The sequence below is a fragment of the Scyliorhinus torazame genome, chromosome 18 (genome assembly GCF_047496885.1).
Source record: "Scyliorhinus torazame isolate Kashiwa2021f chromosome 18, sScyTor2.1, whole genome shotgun sequence".
Taxonomy (NCBI): Eukaryota; Metazoa; Chordata; class Chondrichthyes; order Carcharhiniformes; family Scyliorhinidae; genus Scyliorhinus; species Scyliorhinus torazame.
The window spans coordinates 21,665,082-21,686,871 of NC_092724.1; the positions used below are offsets into that span (position 1 = coordinate 21,665,082).

At 47.9% G+C, this 21,790-nt stretch overlaps 1 protein-coding gene across 1 annotated transcript; it reads right to left on the reverse strand.

The window, feature by feature from the left end:
• Nucleotides 1-1,649: 1,649 nt before the first annotated feature.
• Nucleotides 1,650-21,592, reverse strand: dda1 (DET1 and DDB1 associated 1). Its single transcript, XM_072482347.1, has 5 exons — nucleotides 21,533-21,592; nucleotides 13,114-13,194; nucleotides 10,321-10,372; nucleotides 8,035-8,096; nucleotides 1,650-7,410 (listed from the first exon to the last, which is right to left on the reverse strand). Exons 1-5 carry the CDS (start codon nucleotides 21,533-21,535, stop codon nucleotides 7,300-7,302), a joined length of 309 nt encoding a protein of 102 aa, XP_072338448.1. The 5' UTR covers nucleotides 21,536-21,592; the 3' UTR covers nucleotides 1,650-7,299.
• Between the last annotated feature and the right edge of the window lie 198 nt (nucleotides 21,593-21,790).

Here is a 21,790-nt window from a genome sequence, read left to right on the forward strand (position 1 = left end):
TTTAATGTAAAGGCTTATTTCAGCGTGGGTATTCTTGAAACGTTCTATATTTCCTGCTGGTATTATTAACCTACCCTCTGCTAGTACTTGGATCTCAGTAATCATCAGCCCAATCTTTCACTCCGAATTAAAACACCACTCCGAGAAAACTACGGGGCTGCTGGCAAAGACAAGTTGAGAGTTCTGGCATTGCGATCAAAGGTTTGCATCTAAAAATCAGATCTGTGGGACTGTTTAACAGGAACAACTTGGAGAGACAATTGTGTTCTGCTGTTTTAGAACTGGGATTTCAACAGTTCCGTTTCAAAGGTGGGATTTCACAACTCTGGTTTACAAGCAGAGTGAGCTGTCAGATGATGCAACGTTAATAACGCACGTTTGTGGCTCATTTGCTCAGAAACAAAGTACCAGCAATCTAAGTCTCCTCATGCACTGCATCTTCCGTTTTACTGATGTACAAAGGTTTTTTTTTAACTAGCTTCCTTTCCATGCAAAAAGGTTAATTTATTTAATTTATTTTGTCATATTTTTGTAATGCTGCATAAAAGAGAACAATAAAAGTATACACCAAAAAAAGCGAGTCCTTTCTATCCCTCACCACAAAAACGTTCATTTATATAGCACCATTAACATTGGAAAAAAGTCAGGCAGCACGATGGCGCAGTGGGTTAGCCCTGCTGCCTCACGGCGCCGAGGACCCAGGTTTGATCCCGGCCCCGGGTCACTGTCCGTGTGGAGTTTGCACATCCTCCCCGTGTTTGCGTGGGTTTCACCCCCACAACCCAAAGATGTGCAGGGTAGGTGAAATGGCCTTGATAAATTGCCCCTTGATTGGAAAAAATGAATTGGGTAATCTAAATTTTATTTTTTTAAATAACATTTGAAAATTGTCACAAGGCACTTTACAGATGACCAAACGTTTGGTCAAAGTGAGCGATTTTAAAGAGCTTCTTAAAGGTACGAAACAGAGTTTCAGAGCTTGAGGCCCAGGCAGCTGAAGACACAGCCATCAAGCCAAATCGAGGATTGTACATGAGGCCAGAATCGAAGGAGCGCAGAGATCTCGGAGGGTTGTAAGTCTAGGGAGGTTAGAGATAGGGATGGGGTGAGACTGTGGTGGAATTTCATAGAATCCCTACAGTGCAGGAGCCATTCGGACCATCGAGTCTGCATCGACCCTTTGAACGACGACACTCTCTAGGCCCAATCACCAGTCCTATACCTGCAACCGCACCATAAGGGGTAATTGTTGCACGGCCAATCCACCTAACCCACACATCTTTGGACTGTGGGAGGAAACTGGAGCACCCGGAGGAAACCCACGCACACACGGGGAGGATGTGCAGACTCCGCACAGACAGTGACCCAAGCCGGAATCGAACCTGGGACCCTGGAGCTGTGAAGCAATTGTGCTATCCACAAGGCTACCGTGCTGCCCCGGTATCTTTCGGTTGTGGGGGCGAAACCCACGCAAACATGGGGAGAATGTGTAAACTCCACAGCGACAGTGACCCACAGCCGGGATCGAACCCGGGACCTCGGCGCCGTGAGGCAGCAGGGTTAACCCACTGCACCACCGTGCTGCCCTACCATTAACTATTTAATATCGAGTAAATGAACTTAACATTAAAACAAATATAAACAGCAGGTGATGGTATTTGTCAAAATATTTTAATTTGCTTCTAGAAGTTACATCAGCTTTTGTTTGCTAAATCCACAATAGAAAGCTCAAAAAAATTTGTACAAATTCAGAGAGCAGCATACACCAGATCAAGGTAATTACTGACTGTGATCTCACCAAGCCTGTGTCTTATTCCATTCACTGTTCAATTTCACAGAGAAACATTGGTGTACCGAGGGCCAGTGGAGATCAAAATGCACAGAGGGTGATGGGGAAATGGGACTCTGTGCGAGTTAGAATAAGGAGCACCTTCATAGTAACACACCCCCTCCCTGCCCAACTAACATAAGGTGGTATTGAGCCACACAGGTCAGGACAGGATCTGGGCTGTAGCCCTAGCCTTTTGTAGAGTTAACAGCAAACGGCAGTGAAAGGAGCACCTAGAACTGCCCTGTGCTTTTGACATGGGTTAAGAGAGAGGGGGGGGGGGGGGAATATCAGCCTCGCTTCCTGCTCACGATCCAATCAGCCCTGCGTGTGCCTGGTAAGATCCTGCTAGTCGCTCCCAGTGAGATACCCACTCCTGATAAACACTGACACATCGCTAAAGATCACTTACTGCAATGTCCAAAGGGCCATGTCAGTTACTCAAGGGAAGAAAGCATTGATCAGTATACTGGAACTGGAAAAATACAAAGAATAAATCAGAAATTGCACAGCAAGGAACAAATTTACCGTGGGAAGCATTTCCGGGAACTCTCAAGTCCGGTGATCCCAGATTGTAACCCTATTATGCAGACAGGTTGGAGAATACTGCAACAATCACAGGGTGCCAATACCCACAGTATCAGTAACCAGGGTCCAACTATTAACTTAATAACTCAGAACAAACCACCATCCACCCCAGCCCCCTCTACCCCATTTTGCCCAGGGATCCATGTACTCAAATAGCCAAATGACACTTTAGATCCTTCTCCACCAGACCCTATCCTAATCACTCCAATCTGCCTGGGGCTTTCTAGTTTTGAGTCGGAGTGCTACAGTAATGTGAATCATAATAATCATGCACTCGGGGGGGGGCGCAGCAAAGTGGCGAGTGGGACATGGGGCAAGAGCAGGATTGGAATCAACCATGATTCGCCCCGTGTCAAACACCCAAAGGTTAGATATAGGACCACCTATCCCCCAAGCAGGAGTCATGCCTTCAAGGTACATGGGGTGCAGGGACTGGTTGTGGGGAAGGTGCAAGGGGGAAACAGCAGAATTCCACCCAATACAGGTCTTGCAGTGTTAAACTCTGGGAATATTGTGTCTTTCCCCATTTGCAGGTTGCTGTCAAGACTAAATACCCCATCTGAAACCCACTACTGGATTTGATCAGCACAGTAATCACACTGGTCTGGGCCCAGTATTACAAAAAAAAGAAAATATACATTCTTCACATTTATAAACACCTTTATTACAAGTTTTCTGTGACGTTTTATTTATTTTTTAAAAATCCAATAAAAGCCAGCTATTGATTGGTAGCAGCTCACGGAGTTCATGCAAGGCAAAGTTAAAGGTGGTTGAGGGAAGTGAGAATGGAAGAGAGACTTTGAACAATGATCTGGTACCAGTGATTGACAATGCTGTGTGACAAGGGCCGGCTCGGTGAACACTGGAACTATCTTTGCAACAACAATTGCAGCACCTTCAGGGGACTCCATTGTGCAACTGTTAGAAACTGTGAGCCTATATTCACACCAGTGTCATAGTACTTGTGGGGTGCTGGGATGACAACAAGATTTTTTTAAAGGAGCAATCAGAACATAACAATGACCAAAGGTCATGATACTGGCATCTGGATTCAACCGTAGGGAGTTCAAACACATTCTTCAAGCCTGAGGGAGCATACCTTTATCCGTCAATTATCAAAGGATCAGAGGGGGTGGCTTCCTGTGTAACAACAGTGAGAAACAGCTAGAGTTGTGGTCTAGTAGGAATGTAACTACTGCCAGGTTTCAAGGGAAGTGAGAGGAAGGATGGGAGCTGGAGGAGAGAGGAAACTGGGGGGGGGGGGGGGGGGGGGTATGACTAACACAAACACGAACCCATGGTTCATGCACAATTTTCAGCCTCGGAGCATCACGTGCAGTTTGCAGAATTATTGAAATTCACTACCAAGAGGGACAGGGAGCATTGGGATCAGGGTTTTACTCTACCTTCCACCCATACCCCGCTCCACCCACTGCAAACAAATAGACACCAATTATTTTGCCTAACTCCCCCGACAAACAGAGAGGGGCATAGTCTCGTGAGCCCACTAATACCTCACCAAGTGGAGCCAGATTTGACAGGAGGTTGAGATAGGATTGATGCAGCTCAAACCTGGTCTCTTTCTAAACAAGAGACACGTATATTGTCCAGCACGGCTCGCTGCACTTGGGCAAGGAGCAGGAAACCTGCAGGGCTCCCCACCACCCTGCTCAACAATTCAGGATTGCTGCAATCCACTGTATATCCCCCATCCCTGTCAGGTTGTGCTTGGTTCGATGACTTAGTGGGGCAGAACGTGTTCACAAAGTTCACATCTAACATCACACTTGCATGTGAACTTCACTGTCGCAAGATTCTGCTTCAGCAACTTGAAATGGTCTGGGATCGAAAGAAGGTACAAAAGCAAGAATTCAAATGGTGCATGTAAGTTTTCAGCCTTTCCCACATTGGGACAGAACAGTGTGATCTTCAGCATATCTGGTAACTGCAGCACCAGACCTGATCAAGAGGAAGTGGCTAGGATATTCTCCCTTCTGTTTTGCACTGGATGAAGCAGGTATCAAGACACAAAGGAAAAACATCCAGAGTGACTGTACCAGCAGCCAGCCTTCTAAAGCATTCATTTAGAAAGGATTTACTGTACTATAGTGTTCCTTATGACTTCAGCACACTCTACAGCCAACGAGGTATATCTGAAGCACGCTCACTGTGACAATGTTGGGGAAATGGTTACGACCGGAGAATAAATTCATTGATTTATTAATTGCATACGGCCAATGATTTACATCAAAAACTTTCAAGAGCCCACAGCAGAGGCAATGGCAACTAAGATCACACCCACGTGATGCCTCACACCACATGCTGCCTTTTCCCTTCAAGGTCGACTATGACTGGAGTGAGACAGTCGGCAGATTTGATCAGGTTTCCAGTCCACACGCTTTGCATCTTCACCAATATTCTATAGTCGAATGCTCAGGAAAGGATCTCAATGGAGGTCTAGGGAGACTGGGGGAGATTACAGTGGGTCAGGGCCCCTGTGCATCTATTAGAGAACAAGGGGAGCCACGTTTGGAATTTGTAAACAGTTGCAGTTATCAGTACAGTTTGCATGATTTTAGCAGCAAGGGTTTGGCATAACTTCATCTGCTAATGAATCAAAGCACTTATCACCTTACTCACCCCCAAATCAAGGCTATGTACAGAGGGTGCCAAGATCTACTGTCCTTCATAGCCTGAGGTCATGGTATTACACTAACCCCATGAGACTGAAAGAAAAGCCCTTAACTAACCCTGATCCTCACAAGGTGCGGGGGTGTTAAATCTTGAACACTGAAAAGCACCGCCTCTTTATTTAGACTGGAGATCAAGCTCACACAGGAGGCAGTAGCTCTCAATTCATTCATCACCCACAACCCAAAAGAAACTACATCATGGTTCCTTCTGAAGTCAAAATTTGGAGACACACAAGAGACCATCACAGGAGCGGGAAGAATGGAAGAAATGAACTAGACACTTTCCCTTTAGGCAACATTTCACTGCCGACTTTCCCTGGCGATTAGTCACTTGATTTGCATTATTTTTGATTATTGAGAAACGGGTGAATTTCTGCCTTGTAAGTGTTCACAGCCACTAGGTTACCAATGAGAGGGACAGTTAAAGGGCAGCCCAGCCCCCCCCTTCCCCCACCACTCCCCAGGTAACGTATTGATCCATTTGCAATGGCAACAGAGGTCTCAATGCCAAAGATGGATTGAAAGTCAGGCAGAGATGGAGACACAGCACAGAGCAGACCCCAGCCGCCCCAACAATGCACCATCTCAGTAGAGTTTGATACTGCGTGGGTTTGAAGGGCTGGCACAGTCAGAACTGAAGGCAATTGCTCATCCAACCCGAATTTTCTCTTTCAACAAGGGACAGTCAGCAATAAGTGCATAGACATAATGTATCAGGCTAACGTTGCTGCTGATGCTCTGCAGACCAGCAGCAAGAGCAGTTTTCCTCTCTTCCTGCTCTATTCTCAATCCATTCCCACACCCACTCCATTCACGCCGATCATACTATGGTCTCATCTTTTAAAAAAAACAGAAATACATTTCTTGTGTAAAGGCAATTCAATTAAGCTGATACTGCTCTTTGAAGTCAAGTTTCCATAGTGATGTAACACAAAGGAGATTAACTTTTCTCTGCCAATATGCAAGCTTAATCAAAAAATAAAGCTGAGAAAACATACTCTCCATCAGAGATAGGAGTTACAGTGTGAGATTAACAGCGGAACGACAACACAGTTGTTAGGCCACACACTGTCACTCCGTGCCTGGCATTAAAACGTCAATGCCTGCATTAAAACAGTGGACAAATAAACATTATCAAAAGAGCGTAGAACACAAACATCAGGATTTGAGGGCTTGGATGTCACCGGTTCTGAGGTCCCCTTGCACCAAGTTCCTCCAGATCCCAAGGATTCAAATTAGCGACTTTCCAGCACTTGCCATGTTAACTCTTTGAACTTCAAATTATCTATTTTTAAAAAAAACACAAACCCATACAATACGGCTTCCCTTAAAATTAAAAAGGAACTGATCATAAAACCAAATGTCCAACGAGGTCAGCACACAGTTCCAATGCCAACAGTTTAAGTCACTCGTGGTGTGAATGACTCACTCCCAGCAATACTCTGCCAGGTACACCCACCAAGGCTCTGTTGTACAAATCTTGCCATGTCCTCTATGAGACAAAGTCTGGTCTTGGGTTGGTCAGTTCAATCATTTCCCACCTCTCTTACCAGGAACGGGTGAGTGAGACAGGAAAGGGGAGAGTGAGACCACGGTAGAACAATAAAATGCAGTTCCGCAAATGAGAGGTTATTAGTTTAGGGCGAGGGCAAGAGTCATTTAAATAGCTCTTGCAAATTGACTCTTTTACACAGACAAATCTGACAGTTTCTGAAGGGTGAGCTGTGCTTCATAGTAAATTGACCTGGATCAAACGTGCAAGGAGCATATGGTTAATGGTAGTGATAGACAATTAGAAATAATAAGGTATGAGTGTAGACACGGTGGACAGTACAGGTGAGTTAGACATGCACTTCAGGACCACTGCATTTCACACTGTGAGGCTCCGACTCCTACACTATTACATACTCTTTATAACCACAGACTCTGCGCTACACCCACTCAAGTCTTTGCCTCTGGAACTTCTGTAAAAACCTTGGGCAGCCCGGTCAATTGTTGATCGTAACTGGACACCGCAGAGGGCCTTTGTTGGGTCCACTTCCCTCTCCCTCCCTCCCTCACCCAGACCATAAATTACATGTAAATAAATAAAGGTGCTCCTATGATATACAAATGAAGGGCTGCACAGTGGAGAGACTGTAAGACATTACATGATGAGAAGGGAAGCACTTGCGTCTTGTGAACAGAGGATTAAGTGTCTTCGATCATGTCCTGGCTGTCTGTGCGGGCAATTTTGCATGGTGGGGCCGAACTCTCGCCTTCAACGTCCACTTGCTCTTGGTCCCTTTTCTTCGCTGCGTTCTGCAAAGAAAGATCACAGCTCAGAGGATGATTGCAGCCTCTGTATTGATTCTGTGCTAAATTAGCTACTCTCTGTGGGTGGGGCTGGAACTATAATTGGATATTGCTCCAGTCACTCTCCCTGGGCTTACCGGAGATGGGGGGAGGTAAATCAGCCAGAATTGTTACACAACCCAGTGACCATTCCCTGGAAATAGACCCCTCATTGTCTTGTCAAGACCAGCCGCATTGCCTCCCAGAGTCGCACAACCAGGCAACTCTCTCAATTTAAAATCTCATATGAAGATAAACCATTTGCGAGATCTTCAATTAAATTCCTGGCTTTCCCCAGCATCTCCCAATGCACAGGAAATGCCCCTCGTCCACTTGTCCCAATCCGGAGGAAATATCCCCTGCTGTGGCATATCGGAAGCTCCTCCAACCCCTGCACAATGGGAACACCAGTTCACATGAAGCATTTCCCCATGTGCCTCAGCCTTCATGTGACAACTGATCATACAGGAAATTTCCAACCACACTTACTGGGCTTCCATTCAACCAAAGCCGGCATAAGTAATGCACACCTCTTCACCCATCATTACAAACAAACTTCCCAACCATAACCAACAGCTATCAGCAGCTCACCTTTTTGTCCCATTGCTGATGGAGATATCGAAGCAATATATTGGTCTTTTCTGTCACAATGACTGCGTAAAGTGAAAAGGGAAGATACTTAGTGGTCAAGTTGCTATAAACTGTTGAATGCAATAAAATCTGGAGTGATAACTGCACAAAATAAAACAAGGTATTTCTGTGGGTTTTATAGAGTTTTCAGCTCTGAATCCAGGTTCAAGTCCAGGCGAGACTGCTGGGGTGAAGATTTTTGGCTGTGCGGCTGCAACTCATGAAGTGAGTTTGGGCCAAAGACCACACCTAGGATGAGCATGGGCCCATTGTCAAACCCACTGGTGAGTCACTGACAATGAAGAGGACACACGGTGATTGGTGTGGGAAGGGTTTTAAATTAATACTTTGTCTCCGTGTTTACAAAGGAAAGGGATGATGCAGTCCAGGAGGAATACTGTAAGATATTGGATGGGATAATCGCAGCAAGAGAGGAAGTACTCGAAGGGTTGGAAATCCCTGAAAGTTGATAAGTCACCAGGGCCAGATGGATTGTACCCAAAGTTGCTAAGAGATCAGGCAGGAGATAGCAGATACTCGGAGGATGAGTTTCCATCCTCACTAGATACTGGGGAGGTACTTGAGGACTGGAGAAATGCAAACTCCATTGTTTAAAATGGGCTCGAAGGAAATGTCAAACAATTATAGGCCAGTTAGTCTTATGTCAGTAGTGGGCAAATTAGTAGATTCAATCCTGAGAGCTATGATTAATTGGCACTTAGAAAGGTATGGACTAGTCAGGGATAGTCAGCATGGATTTGTTAAAAGATCTTGCATCACAAATTTGATTGAATTCTTTGAGGAAGTGACAAGAAGGGTTGATGAAGGTAGTGCAGTGGATGTTGTGTACCTAGATTTTAGCAAGGCGTTTGACAAGGTCCCGCTTGGCAGATTGGTCAAAAAAGTAAAAGCCCATGGGTACAGGGTAATGTGGAAAACTGGATAAAAAGTTGGCTTGGTAACAGGAAACAGAGGGTAATGGTCAATGGCTGCCCTTGTGAATGGAAAGTTGTTTCAAATGATGTTTCACAGGGCTCATTATTGGGATGCTTACTATCTGTGTTACATATTAACAATTTGGACGTGAACGTGGGGAACAGGATTGGGAAAGTTTCAGACGACATAAAGAATGGGCGAGTAGTAGGTAGTGTTGAGAATAGCTATAATCTCCAAAACAATATAAATGGGTTAGAGGAGTGGGCAGTAAAGTGGCAGATGGATTTTAATACAGAGAACTGTGGGGTCATACATTTAGGGAGATCAAACAGTTGCAGGAAGTACACAATAAATGAGAACATACTAAGAGGGGTAGATGAAGTGAGAGATCTTGGCGTACAAGTACACAGGTCCCTAACGACAGCAGTTCAAGTAGACAAGGTTGTAAAGAATGCATCTGGAATGCTCTCCTTCATTGGCAGAGGTCTCGACTATAAAAGCAGGGATATAATGTTGGAATTGTATAAAACACTGGTGAGGCCACAATTGGAATATTGTGTGCAGTGCTGGACATCACATTACAGGAAGGGTGCAATTGCTCTGGAGAGAGTGCAGAGGAGGTTTACAAGAATGTTGCCAGGACTAGAAAAGTGTAGCTACGAGGAGAGATTGGATAGGTTGGGGTTACTTTCTTTGGCACAAAGAAGGCTGAGGGGTGACTTGATTGAGGTGTACAAAATTATGAGGGGAAGAGAAATGAGTGGACAGGATAAAATTGTTTCCATTTGCAGAGAATTCTATAACCAAGGGACATAGGTTTAAGATGAGGAAGAACATTTTTTTTACGCAGAGGGTAGTGGGAGTCTGGAATTCGCTGCCCGAGTTGGTGATGGACCCTAAACTCTTTTTAAAAGTACCTGGATCTGCACTTTAAGTGCAGTATGCTACAAGGCTATTGGCTGGGTGCAGGAAGGTGGGATTAGAAAGGGTACCTAGATTTCCTCTGGGCTAGCATGCACAAGATGGGCCGAATGGCCTCCTTCTGTGCTGTACATTTTCTATGGTTTTATGTAGTCGGTGCCTCCATGAGGTTAAGACTGAGTCAGAGCTTTGGAAGGGAAAGGAGCTACACTCTCATCAAGCAGAGATGCACATAGCTTTGACCCAGAGGTTAGACCACACGTGGGTGTCTCATCACCGTGTGGGGGCATCACAGGCACAAATCAAATCCATTCATTCATTCTGTGCCCCTTCATTCCTGAAAGCCAACTTTGGTTACAAAAGACCAGTTAAGCCTCTTCAAGCACTTACTCTGTTCCGATGGGTATTCTCGCGTTGGGAGGTACACAGATGGCCTTCTATTCTACAAAAAAAATTGCACATTAAACATGCAGTGGAAACATACAAGATTTTAAAGTTCAGCAGCTCTCATATTCCATGGTTAATTACTTCCGGGAAATCAATTGAGATCACCCATTGCATCATACTCCATCACAAAATTCAAACTTCTGTCTTTGGATACAGCATCCACTGCCATTTCAACCGTTAATATGTACCCCCAAGTACAAAATGTGGCTACGATCATACATATCAACATACAAATTAGGAGGGGCCATTCGGCCCCTTGAGCCCACTCCGCCATTAGATTAGTTCATGGGCGACCAGATTGTTGCCTCAACTCCACTGTCTAACCCTGAACGCCATTGTCATTATTTATTGAATTTCTGACAGATGCATCTACTCTCAATTGCTATCCCACAAAAAACGTGGTTGTCGACAGGTTCTAGCTGATCCTGACCGGTGAGCCCAATCCCATGTCCACCTAATTGCCAACAGCACCTCTTTCAACCTCTGTACTATTGTCCATTTCAGTTCATCTCCTGCAGAAATCCTAATCTATGGCTTTGTCACCTAGAGGTTTGACTATCCCAATGCTCTCCCAGCCAGGCTCCGACCCTCCATTAACCTCAGTTCATCCGTGACACTGCTGCCCCCATCCCAATACGCAGCACGTTCCACTCAATCATCACCCTTATTTTCACTGACCATCCTCCAAAGCTTCCAACTTCAAATTTCCATTTACAAATCCCTCCTCAGCCTTGCCCTTCTATCACTAATCTCCTCTATCCCTAAATCCTCTGAGGTCCATGCGCTCCTCTAACTCCTGCCTCTTCAAACACCTCGGATTTCAATCGCTTCACCATTGGTGGACGTCCCTTCAACTGTCTGCACCCAAAACTTTAGAATTCTCTTGCTTAACCCCGCCATCTCTCTCCTCCCTAATGGCGCGCTGTAAAACAAATCTTTTTAACCAAATTTTTGCTGTCCTTGGGTTGGGGGCCGGGGGGGGGGGGGGGGGGGGGGGGGGGGTTGGAGAGAGGCGGGGAGAGGGGAGTAGATGAAAGACGCACAGAACAAAAGCCACTCAAGCTCGCACTGCCTTTTCAGAGGCAAGGGCTGAGTATCTGTCATTACTGTGCACGATTAGGACAGTTTCTGGCAGCTGATTACGTGGGTCATTGAGCAAGCCTTGCATCCAGGTTGCCAAAACATACCTTCACTGTGCCCAGACACTGGGTTCCACCCAGATGGACAAGAGGAGAAAAGCAAATAGAATCAAAAGCATTGGCAGGGCATGGTTGCTGGACTGGAGGAGTGCATTGGGAAACAGGCTCAAACCTAACCTGCGTGGATTCCTTTCTCCCTCAGGATGTTTGCGAACAGGATGTAAATATTTGTGAAATCTGAAGAGTTATTTATTCAGATTGTTGTTCAATTTAAAGACATCCTTTTACTGATTCCCCAGTCTAGCTTGACAGGAGAGTAACTGTTGTAAGGTGTTGAGCGTAATTCGGTACGTTATTCAGGTACTCGTAGTCTTAGGTAGTTCAGCAGTAAGTACTTATTAACTGTACAGGTACAGCAAAGTCCAAGCTAGGAGCTGTCTCCATGCTTGCTTCCACACACGGCACTGTCCATTACTACACTGACCCCCAGGTGCAGATGTCATGCTCTCTTATATCATTGTGTGGGCGGTACTGTACTCAGTTCCACGTTGAACCTTTATGTGCCACAGCCTTATGCTATCCGAACAATTACGTTCTCTACCCCCAGGTTTGGGAGAAGGGATTTAACTCCTGGTAGCATGGAGTTGTGTGAATGCCCCAGGTGAGGATGACAAGAGATTACTATACTCCCCATATAGAACATAGAACAGTACAGCACAGAACAGGCCCTTCGGCCCTCGATGTTGTGCCGAGCTTTGTCCGAAACCAAGATCAAGCTAGCCCACTCCCTGTCATTCTGGTGTGCTCCATGTGCCTATCCAATAACCGCTTGAAAGTTCCTAAAGTGTCCTAAAGACTCCACTATCACAGCAGGCAGTCCATTCCACACTCTCACCACTCTCGGAGTAAAGAACCTACCTCGGATATCCCTCCTATATCTCCCACGAACCTTATAGTTATGCCCCCTTGTAACAGCTACATCCACCCCAGGAAATAGTCTCTGAACATCCACTCTTATCTATCCCCATCATTATCTTATAAACCTCTATTAAGTCGCCTCTCATCCTCCTTCGCTCCAATGAGAAAAGCCCGAGCTCCCTCAACCTTTCCCATAAGACCTATCCTGCAAACCAGGCAGCATCCTGGTAAATCTCCTTTGCACTCTTTCCAATGCTTCCACATCCTTCCTAAAATGAGGTGACCAGAACTGCACACAATACTCCAAATGTGGTCTCACCAGGGTCCTGTACAGTTGCAGCATAACCCCACGGCTCTTAAACTCAAGCCCCTGTTAATAAACGCTAACACACTACAGGTATCTGAATGGTTTTTAGAATGGAGGTGAAGAGGGCAGCTGGTGGTCCACAGAATCTCTCCAGCAAAAGGTGTGATTTCAGGAGAGAAGGGCACAAACATTACTGAGCAAACTTTCCCGTTCTAATATACGTTCACTTTCGTATGCTGTATTATATTACTTATCTTAAATGTGGTGCACGGCACCCCTCTACCTAACTGAGCTAGGTTTATCATTACGTACTTGTGCTGACACTCGTTACAATATGTTGCTGATTAATCTCAGCCTTTGGTAAGTACTCACCGAAGCTTTACAAACGGAATCTGCATGAAATCGGCTAAAGTTGCTTTCGTTATAGACCGGCAATCCTTTCAAGAAGTCCGCCTGTAATCAGACACATACAAGTAAGGGGTCTGTGTTTCACTGGGAAGTTACTCAGTGCTTCTCATCTCTGGGTAACCCAAGGATGGAAGGCAAAGCTATCCACCTCCAGTCAGACAGGCAATGGGAATCATCACTGCCTCTGCCAATCAAACTGACAGAGAAGAGCAGAGCAGTTTAAGATTGGTGGCACTTTCCCCACTTCAAACCATGCAACAGAACTGCAATTTGTGCCACTGGCTTCCACACACAGCATTCATTATCTGGGAGAGAAGTACTGAAAGAATGAGGGCGCAGCAGCCACACTGCAATACAGTCCCACCAAGCCAGTGACAGTCTTTGTCACGAAGAGCCGGGGAAATGGCTGTTCCTCTGTCAGACAGGGAGGTTGGGAAGTGGTGTAAGAGGAGGATCGGGTGCAGCAGGCACCAGCATTATCTCAGGGCTCTCACCTGAACAAAAATGGAGCAGAGAGGCACAAGTTCACTGTCCCTGTAAATTATATGTTAGCATTTATTGCAGTGGGACTAAAGTGTAGGAAGGGTGGCACAGTGGTTAGCACTGCTGCCTCACAGCACCAGGGACCTGGGTTCAATTCCGACCTTGGGCGACTGTGTGTGTGAAATTTGCAAGTTCTCCTGTGTCTGCGTGGGTTTCCTCCGGTTTTCTCCCACTGTCCAAAGATGAGCAGGTTAGCTGGTTTGGCCATAAAACGTCCTCTTTAGTGTCCAAAGATGTGCCGGTTAGGTGGGGTTACAGAGATGGGATGGAGGAGTGGGCCTAGGTTGGTGCTCTTCTGGAGGGTCGGTGCAAACTCAATAGGCCAAATGGTCTCCCCCTGCACTGTGGGAATTCTATGGTTTTCTGATGATTCATACAGAGCCTTGATGAAATCACATCTGCAGTAAAATGCACAGTTTTGGTTTCTTTACCCAAGGAAGGATATACTTGACCCAGAGGGAGTGCAACAGATGTTCACTAGACTGATTCCTGGCAATGAGGCAATTGACCTATGAGGAGCAATGCGAGTAGACGAGACCTGTACTCTCTGGAGTTACGCAGAATGAGGTCATCTCATTTAAACAAAATTCCCATGAGGCTTGACAGGGTAGATGCTGGGAGACTCTTTCCCCTGGTGGGGAGACTAAAACTAGCAGTCACCGTTTTAGGATGAAGGATGGACCATTCAGCACTGAGATTCGGAGAATTAGAATATATCCATGATCTTATCATACAAAGCTGGCTCGAAAGGCAGAATGACTTACTCCTTTATCTTATGTTCTTGTGCTTCGGCTTATCAGAGAGTAGTGTCCATCGTCGGGTGGGGTACGCAGGGGACTGGGGGGGAGGGGGGCAGAAGAGTAGGGGAGCACACTGAAGTCAATGACAACCTGGAAGTTGGGGTTAGACTCAAGTTGACAGAAAGTGGAAACTCCAGAAGGGGCAGTCACAAATCTGCAGGGGGGGGGGGGGGACACACGCACAAAGGCACAGAGTCAAGATTACCCGAGGAAAGGAGATAGGAGAATGTTTCGACCAGAGATTAAAGTAGCGGGAGGTCATTGGTTGCCTCTCACTCATCCCGTCACAGCTATCTGTTGAGAGGTTCAATTTAGTTTGGAATGTTCTGCATCTCAGTCAATTCCTGGATGGACAAGATATTACAGTTCAATAAAGCCGTTGTCTATATAGCGCCAGAGCTCTCAATGACTTTACATAGATTGCAGGGGTTTTCGGGAGGAAGCATCTGGTTTGCAACAGAGTGATTATGAAAAGCTCCAAAAACACATGTTCAGACCACATTTGACAAACAGAAACAACCAAAGAAAACCTGACCAGCCCTCAAATATTCAAATTTGATGTGAAGCCTTGGAGAAAAGTCAATGAAGAAATATCCCAATGTTGTAAGGTCAGCAAGTATCCATTTTTTGGGAGAATTGAATAGAGTTTGATTTATTGCCATGTGTACCAAGGTACAATGAAACGTATTGTTCTGCGTACAGTCCAGACAGATCGTTCCATACATGAAGAAAACATAGGACATGTTCCACAAACAGAATTGAAGAGAACTACATAACAGGATCCTCAAATCCACAAGACAAAAGTAGATTTCAACTAATTCAGCCAGCAGCAAGTCATGCATGTTCAAAGTGGTTCGCAGGTTAAGGGATTCGGAGCTGTCTTTAAAAGAAAAAACTGAGGTGTGAGCTCCCCTTGAGCATAGCTTCCCATGGGCAAGAGTGGTATCAAACCCTGTCTTGGTACGCACTTCTGCAGACACAAGTGGGCACCAAATCCTGAATACAAGCACATAACCTGAAAGGGGATTCCTACAGTGGAAAACAACCATCAGCTGTCGTAGTGCAAAGGATTTGCTGTGCGAACAGCACTGAACCAACAGGTAGGCCCAGAGATCGCCAGCATATTTACATAAAACATTGCTCATGCCAACAAAGGCCAAAAACCACAATCAATCCAGCAATAGAAAATTTTAACAACTCCATGAACACAGGGACAATGCGCTGGGGTACAGGTTTGTCGCTGTATAACACTGGGGTACAGTACTGGTGGGGACAGGTCTGCCACAGTGTAACAGTGGTACAGTACTGGTGGGTATGAGCCTGTCACTGTATAACACTGGGGTACAGTACTGGTGGGGACAGCTCTGTCACTGTATAACACTGGGGTACAGTACTGGTGGGGATGGGTCTGTCACTGTATAACACTGGGGGACAGTACTGGTGGAGACGGCTTTGTCACTGTATAACACTGGGGTACAGTACTAGTGGGGACGGGCCTGTCACTGTATAACACTGGGGTACAGTACTGGTGGGGACGGGCCTGTCACTGTATAACACTGGGGTAGTGTACTGGTGGGGACAGGTCTGTCACTGTATAACACGAGTACAGTACTGGTGGGGACAGCTCTGTCACTGGATAACACTGGGGTACAGTACTGGTGGGGACAGGTCAGTCACTGTATAACACTGGAGTACAGTACCAGTGGGGACAGGTCTGACACTGTATAGCACTGGGGTACAGTACTGCTGGGGATGGGTCTGACACTGTATAACACTGGGGTACAGTACTGGTGGGGACGGGTCTGTCACTGTATAACACTGGGGTACAGTACTGGTGGGGACCGGTCTGTCACTGTATAACACCAGGGTACAGTACTGCTGGAGTCAGGAAGGTCACTGTATAACAATGGGGTACAGTACTGGTTGGGTTGGGACTGTCCCTGTATAACACTGGGGTACTGTACTGGTGGGGGCAGGTCTGTCACTGTATAATACTGGGGTACAGTGCAGGTGGGGATGGGTCTGTCTCTGTATAACACAGGGGTACAGTACTGGTGGGGGCAGGTCTGTCACTGTATAACACAGGGGTACAGTACTGGTGGGGGACAGGCCTGTCACGATATAACACTGGAGAACATACTGGTTGGGACTGCCTGCCACTCTATATCACTGGGGTACAGTACTGGTGTTACCGGATCGGTCACTGTAAAACTCTGGGGTACAAGACTGCTGGGTTTGGGTCTGTTACTGTATACCTCTGGGGCACAGCACAGGAGGGGCATGTCTGTCAATGTATAACATGAGGGTAGAGTAGTGGTGGGGACAGGCCTGTCACTGTATAACACTGGGGTAGCACTGGTGGAGACAGGTCGGTCACTGCATAGCACTTGGGCATAGTAATGGTGGGGACCGGTACCTCTGTATAACACTGGGGTAGAATGCTGGTGGCACACGTCCGTCACTGTGAAACACTGGGCTACAGTGCTGCTGGTGACAGTTCTGTCACTGTATAAAACCGAGAGGACAGTACTGGTGGGGATGGGTCTGTTACTGTATAACACTGGGTTACAGTATTGGTGGGGCCGGGTCCATCACTGTACAACACTGGGGTACAGTACCAGTGGGGACAGGTCTGACACTGTATAACACGAGAGTACAGTACTGCTGGAGTCAGGTCGGTCACTGTAGAATGGGGTACAGTATTGGGCGGGAGGCATCTATCACTGTATAACACTGGGGTACAGTACTTGTAGGGACAGGTCTGTCACTATAACAGTGGGGCACAGTATTGGTGGTGATGGGTCTGTCACTGCACAGCACTGGGGTACAGGTCTGACACTGTATAACACTGGAGTACAGTACTGCTGGAGTCAGATCGGTCACTGTAGAATGGGGTACAGTGTTGGTCGGGAGGCGTCTGTCACTGTGTCGCACTGGGGTACAGTGCTGGTGGGGACAGGTCTGTCACTGTATAACACATGGGTACAGTACTGGTTGGGACTGTCCCTGTATAACACTGGGTTACAGTACAGGTGGGGACGGGTCTGTCACTGTATAACACTGTGGTACAGTACTGTTGGGGACGGGTCTGTCACTGTATAACACTGGGGTACAGCACTGGTGGGGACGGGTCTGTCACTGTATAACACTGGGGTACAGTACTGGTGGGGACAGGTCTGTTACTGTATAACACTGGGGTACAGCACTGGTGGGGACGGGTCTGTCACTGTATAACACTGGGTTACAGTACTGGTGGGGGACCGGTCTGTCACTGTATAACACTGGGGTACAGTACTGGTGGGGACGGGTCTGTCACTGTATAACACTGGGGTACAGTACTGGTGGGGACAGGTCTGTCACTGTATAACACTGGGGTACAGTACTGGTGGGGATGGGTCTGTCACTGCGTAACACTGGGGTACAGTACTGGTGGGGATGGGTCTGTAACTGTATAACACTGGGGTAGAGTACTAGTGGGGATGGTTCTGTCACTGTATAACACTGGGGTACAGTACTGGTGGGGACGGGTCTGTCACTGTATAACACTGGGGCACAGTACTGGTGGGGACGGGTCTGTCACTGTATAACACTGGGGTACAGTACTGGTGGGGATGGGTCTGTCACTGTATTATACTGGGGTACAGTACTGGTGGGGACGGGTCTGTGACTTTGTAACACCAGGGTACAGTACTGGTGGGGATGGGTCTGTCACTGTATAACACTGGGGTACAGTACTGGTGGGGACGGGTCTGTCACTGTATAACACTGGGGTACAGTACTGGTGGGGACGGGTCTGTCACTGTACAACACTGGGGTACAGTACTGGTGGGGATGGGTCTGTCACTGTATAACACTGGGGTACAGTACTGGTGGGGATGGGTCTGTCACTGTATAACACCAGGGTACAGTACTGGTGGGGATGGGTCTGTCACTGTATAACTGGGGTGAGTACTGGTGGGGACAGGTCTGTCACTGTATAACACTAGGGTACAGTACTGGTGGGGATGGGTCTGTCACTGTATAACACTGGGGTACAGTACTGGTGGGGATGGGTCTGTCACTGTGTAACAATGGGGTACAGTACTGGTGGGTATGGGTCTGTCACTGTATAACTGGGGTGCAGTACTGGTGGGGACAGGTCTGTCACTGTATAACACTGGGGTACAGTACTGGTGGGGATGGGTCTGTCACTGTATAACTGGGGTACAGTACTGGTGGGGATGGGTCTGTCAGTGTATAACACTGGGGTACGGTACTGGTGGGGCTGGGTCTGTCACTGTACAACACTGGGGTACAGTACTGGTGGGGATGGGTCTGTCACTGTATAACACTGGGGTACAGTACTGGTGGGGACGGGTCTGTCACTGTATAACACTGGGTACAGTACTGGTGGGGATGGGTCTGTCACTGTACAACACTGGGGTACAGTACTGGTGGGGACGGGTCTGGCACTGTATAACACTGGGATACAGTACTGGTGGGGATGGGTCTGTCACTGTATAAGACTGGGGTACAGTACTGGTGGGGATGGATCTGTCACTGTATAACACTGGGGTACAGTACTGGTGGGACGGATCTGTCACTGTATAACACTGGGGTACAGTACTGGTGGGGATGGGTCTGTCACTGTATAACACTGGGCACAGTACTGGTGGGGATGGGTCTGTCACTGTATAACACTGGGGTACAGGTCTGTCACTGTATAACACTGGGGTACAGTACTGGTGGGGACGGGTCTGTCACTGTATAACACTGGGTACAGTACTGGTGGGGATGGGTCTGTCACTGTACAACACTGGGGTACAGTACTGATGGGGACGGGTCTGTCACTGTATAACACTGGGGTACAGTACTGGTGGGGATGGGTCTGTCACTGTATAAGACTGGGGTACAGTACTGGTGGGGATGGATCTGTTACTGTATAACACTGGGATACAGTACTGGTGGGGATGGATCTGTCACTGTATAACACTGGGGTACAGTACTGGTGGGGACGGGTCTGTCACTGTATAACACTGGGTACAGTACTGGTGGGGATGGGTCTGTCACTGTATAACACTGGGGTACAGTACTGGTGGGGACGGGTCTGTCACTGTATAACACTGGGGTACAGTACTGGTGGGGACGGGTCTGTCACTGTATAACACTGGGGTACAGTATTGGTGGGGACATGTCTGTCACTGTATAACACTGGGGTACAGTACTGGTGGGGATGGATCTGTCACTGTATAACACTGGGGTACAGTACTGGTGGGGACGGGTCTGTCACTGTATAACACTGGGGTACAGTACTGGTAGGGACAGGCCTGTCACTGTATAACACTGGGTACAGTACTGGTGGGGACAGGTCTGTCACTGTATAACACTGGGGTACAGTACTGGTGAGGGTGGGTCTGTCACTGTATAACACTGGGGTACAGTACTGGTGGGGACGGGTCTGTCACTGTATAACACTGGGGTACAGTACTGGTGAGGGTGGGTCTGTCACTGTATAACACTGGGGTACAGTACTGGTGGGGATGGGTCTGTCACTGTATAACACTGGGGTACAGTACTGGTGGGGGCAGGTCTGTCACTGTATAACACTGGGGTACAGTACTGGTGAGGTTGGGTCTGTCACTGTATAACACTGGGGTACAGTACTGGTGGGGATGGGTCTGTCACTGTATAACACTGGGGTACAGTACTGGTGGGGACGGGTCTGTCACTGTATAACACTGGGGTACAGTACTGGTGGGGATGGATCTGTCACTGTATAACACTGGGGTACAGCACTGGTGGGGATGGATCTGTCACTGTATAACACTGGGGTACAGCACTGGTGGGGATGGATCTGTCACTGTATAACACTGGGGTACAGCACTGGTGGGGATGGATCTGTCACTGTATAACACTGGGGTACAGCACTGGTGGGGATGGGTCTGTCACTGTATAACACTGGGGTACAGCACTGGTGGGGATGGATCTGTCACTGTATAACACTGGGATACAGTACTGGTGGGGATGGGTCTGTCACTGTATAACACTGGGGTACAGTACTGGTGGGGACAGGTCTGTCAGTGTATAACACTGGGGTACAGTACTGGTGGGGACGGGTCTGTCACTGTATAACACTGGGATACAGTACTGGTGGGGATGGGTCTGTCACTGTATAACACTGGGGTACAGTACTGGTGGGGACAGGTCTGTCAGTGTATAACACTGGGGTACAGTACTGGTGGGGATGGGTCTGTCACTGTATAACACTGGGGTACAGTACTGGTGGGGACGGGTCTGTCGCTGTATAACACTGGGGTACAGTACTGGTGGGGATGGATCTGTCACTGTATAACACTGGGGTACAGTACTGGTGGGGAGGGGTCTGTCACTGTATAACACTGGGGTACAGTACTGGTGGGGATGGATCTGTCACTGTATAACACTGGGGATACAGTACTGGTGGGGAGGGGTCTGTCACTGTATAACACTGGGGTACAGTACTGGTGGGGACAGGTCTGTCACTGTATAACACTGGGGTACAGTACTGGTGGGGACAGGTCTGTCACTGTATAACACTGGGGTACAGTACTGGTGGGGAGGGGTCTGTCACTGTATAACACTGGGGTACAGTACTGGTGGGGATGGGTCTGTCACTGTATAACACTGGGGTACAGTACTGGTGGGGACAGGTCTGTCACTGTATAACACTGGGGTACAGTACTGTGGGATGTGTACTTTATTCTATTACACTCCCAACCTACTTATTCCCCACATTTGAACAGTTGTGAACCTTTCCTAATCGGTGATATTCTTCCCAGTGTTGATCTGCTCCCAAACCTCAGCTTTTCTCTCAGATTCTCTCTCTCCCCCTCCCCCACTGCCCCTCCCCCACACTCACTCCCTCCATCCCCTCCCCGGCCTCGCCCTGGACCCTCAGCCCCGCTCCTCCAGCAGGCTCTGCCTCAAGCCCCTGCTGCTGTGCCGCTGAGCGGCTCCCTCACACCCAGCCTCGGGCCAGGCCGGGCCGCTTCCCGCTCTCGGCGTCTCCCTCACTCACTCACCATCTTCCAGAGCTGCGCATCACTCTGCCCCTCACCCTAACCTGCTGCTGCTCGCCCCGCTCCGCCCCCATCCCCGCCTCGGCTCATTGGCCCTCGCTCCGCCAGCGGCGGAGCACCGCTCGCCTATTGGACCGCAGCCCCGTCAATCACAGCAGCTTCTTCCGCCGCCGAGTTTGGTTGCGCCTGGCTGATGGTATTTCTGGAACCTCACGTGACGTGGTGGCGCCGCTCTATTGGTGGACCGCTGTGCACGCCGGG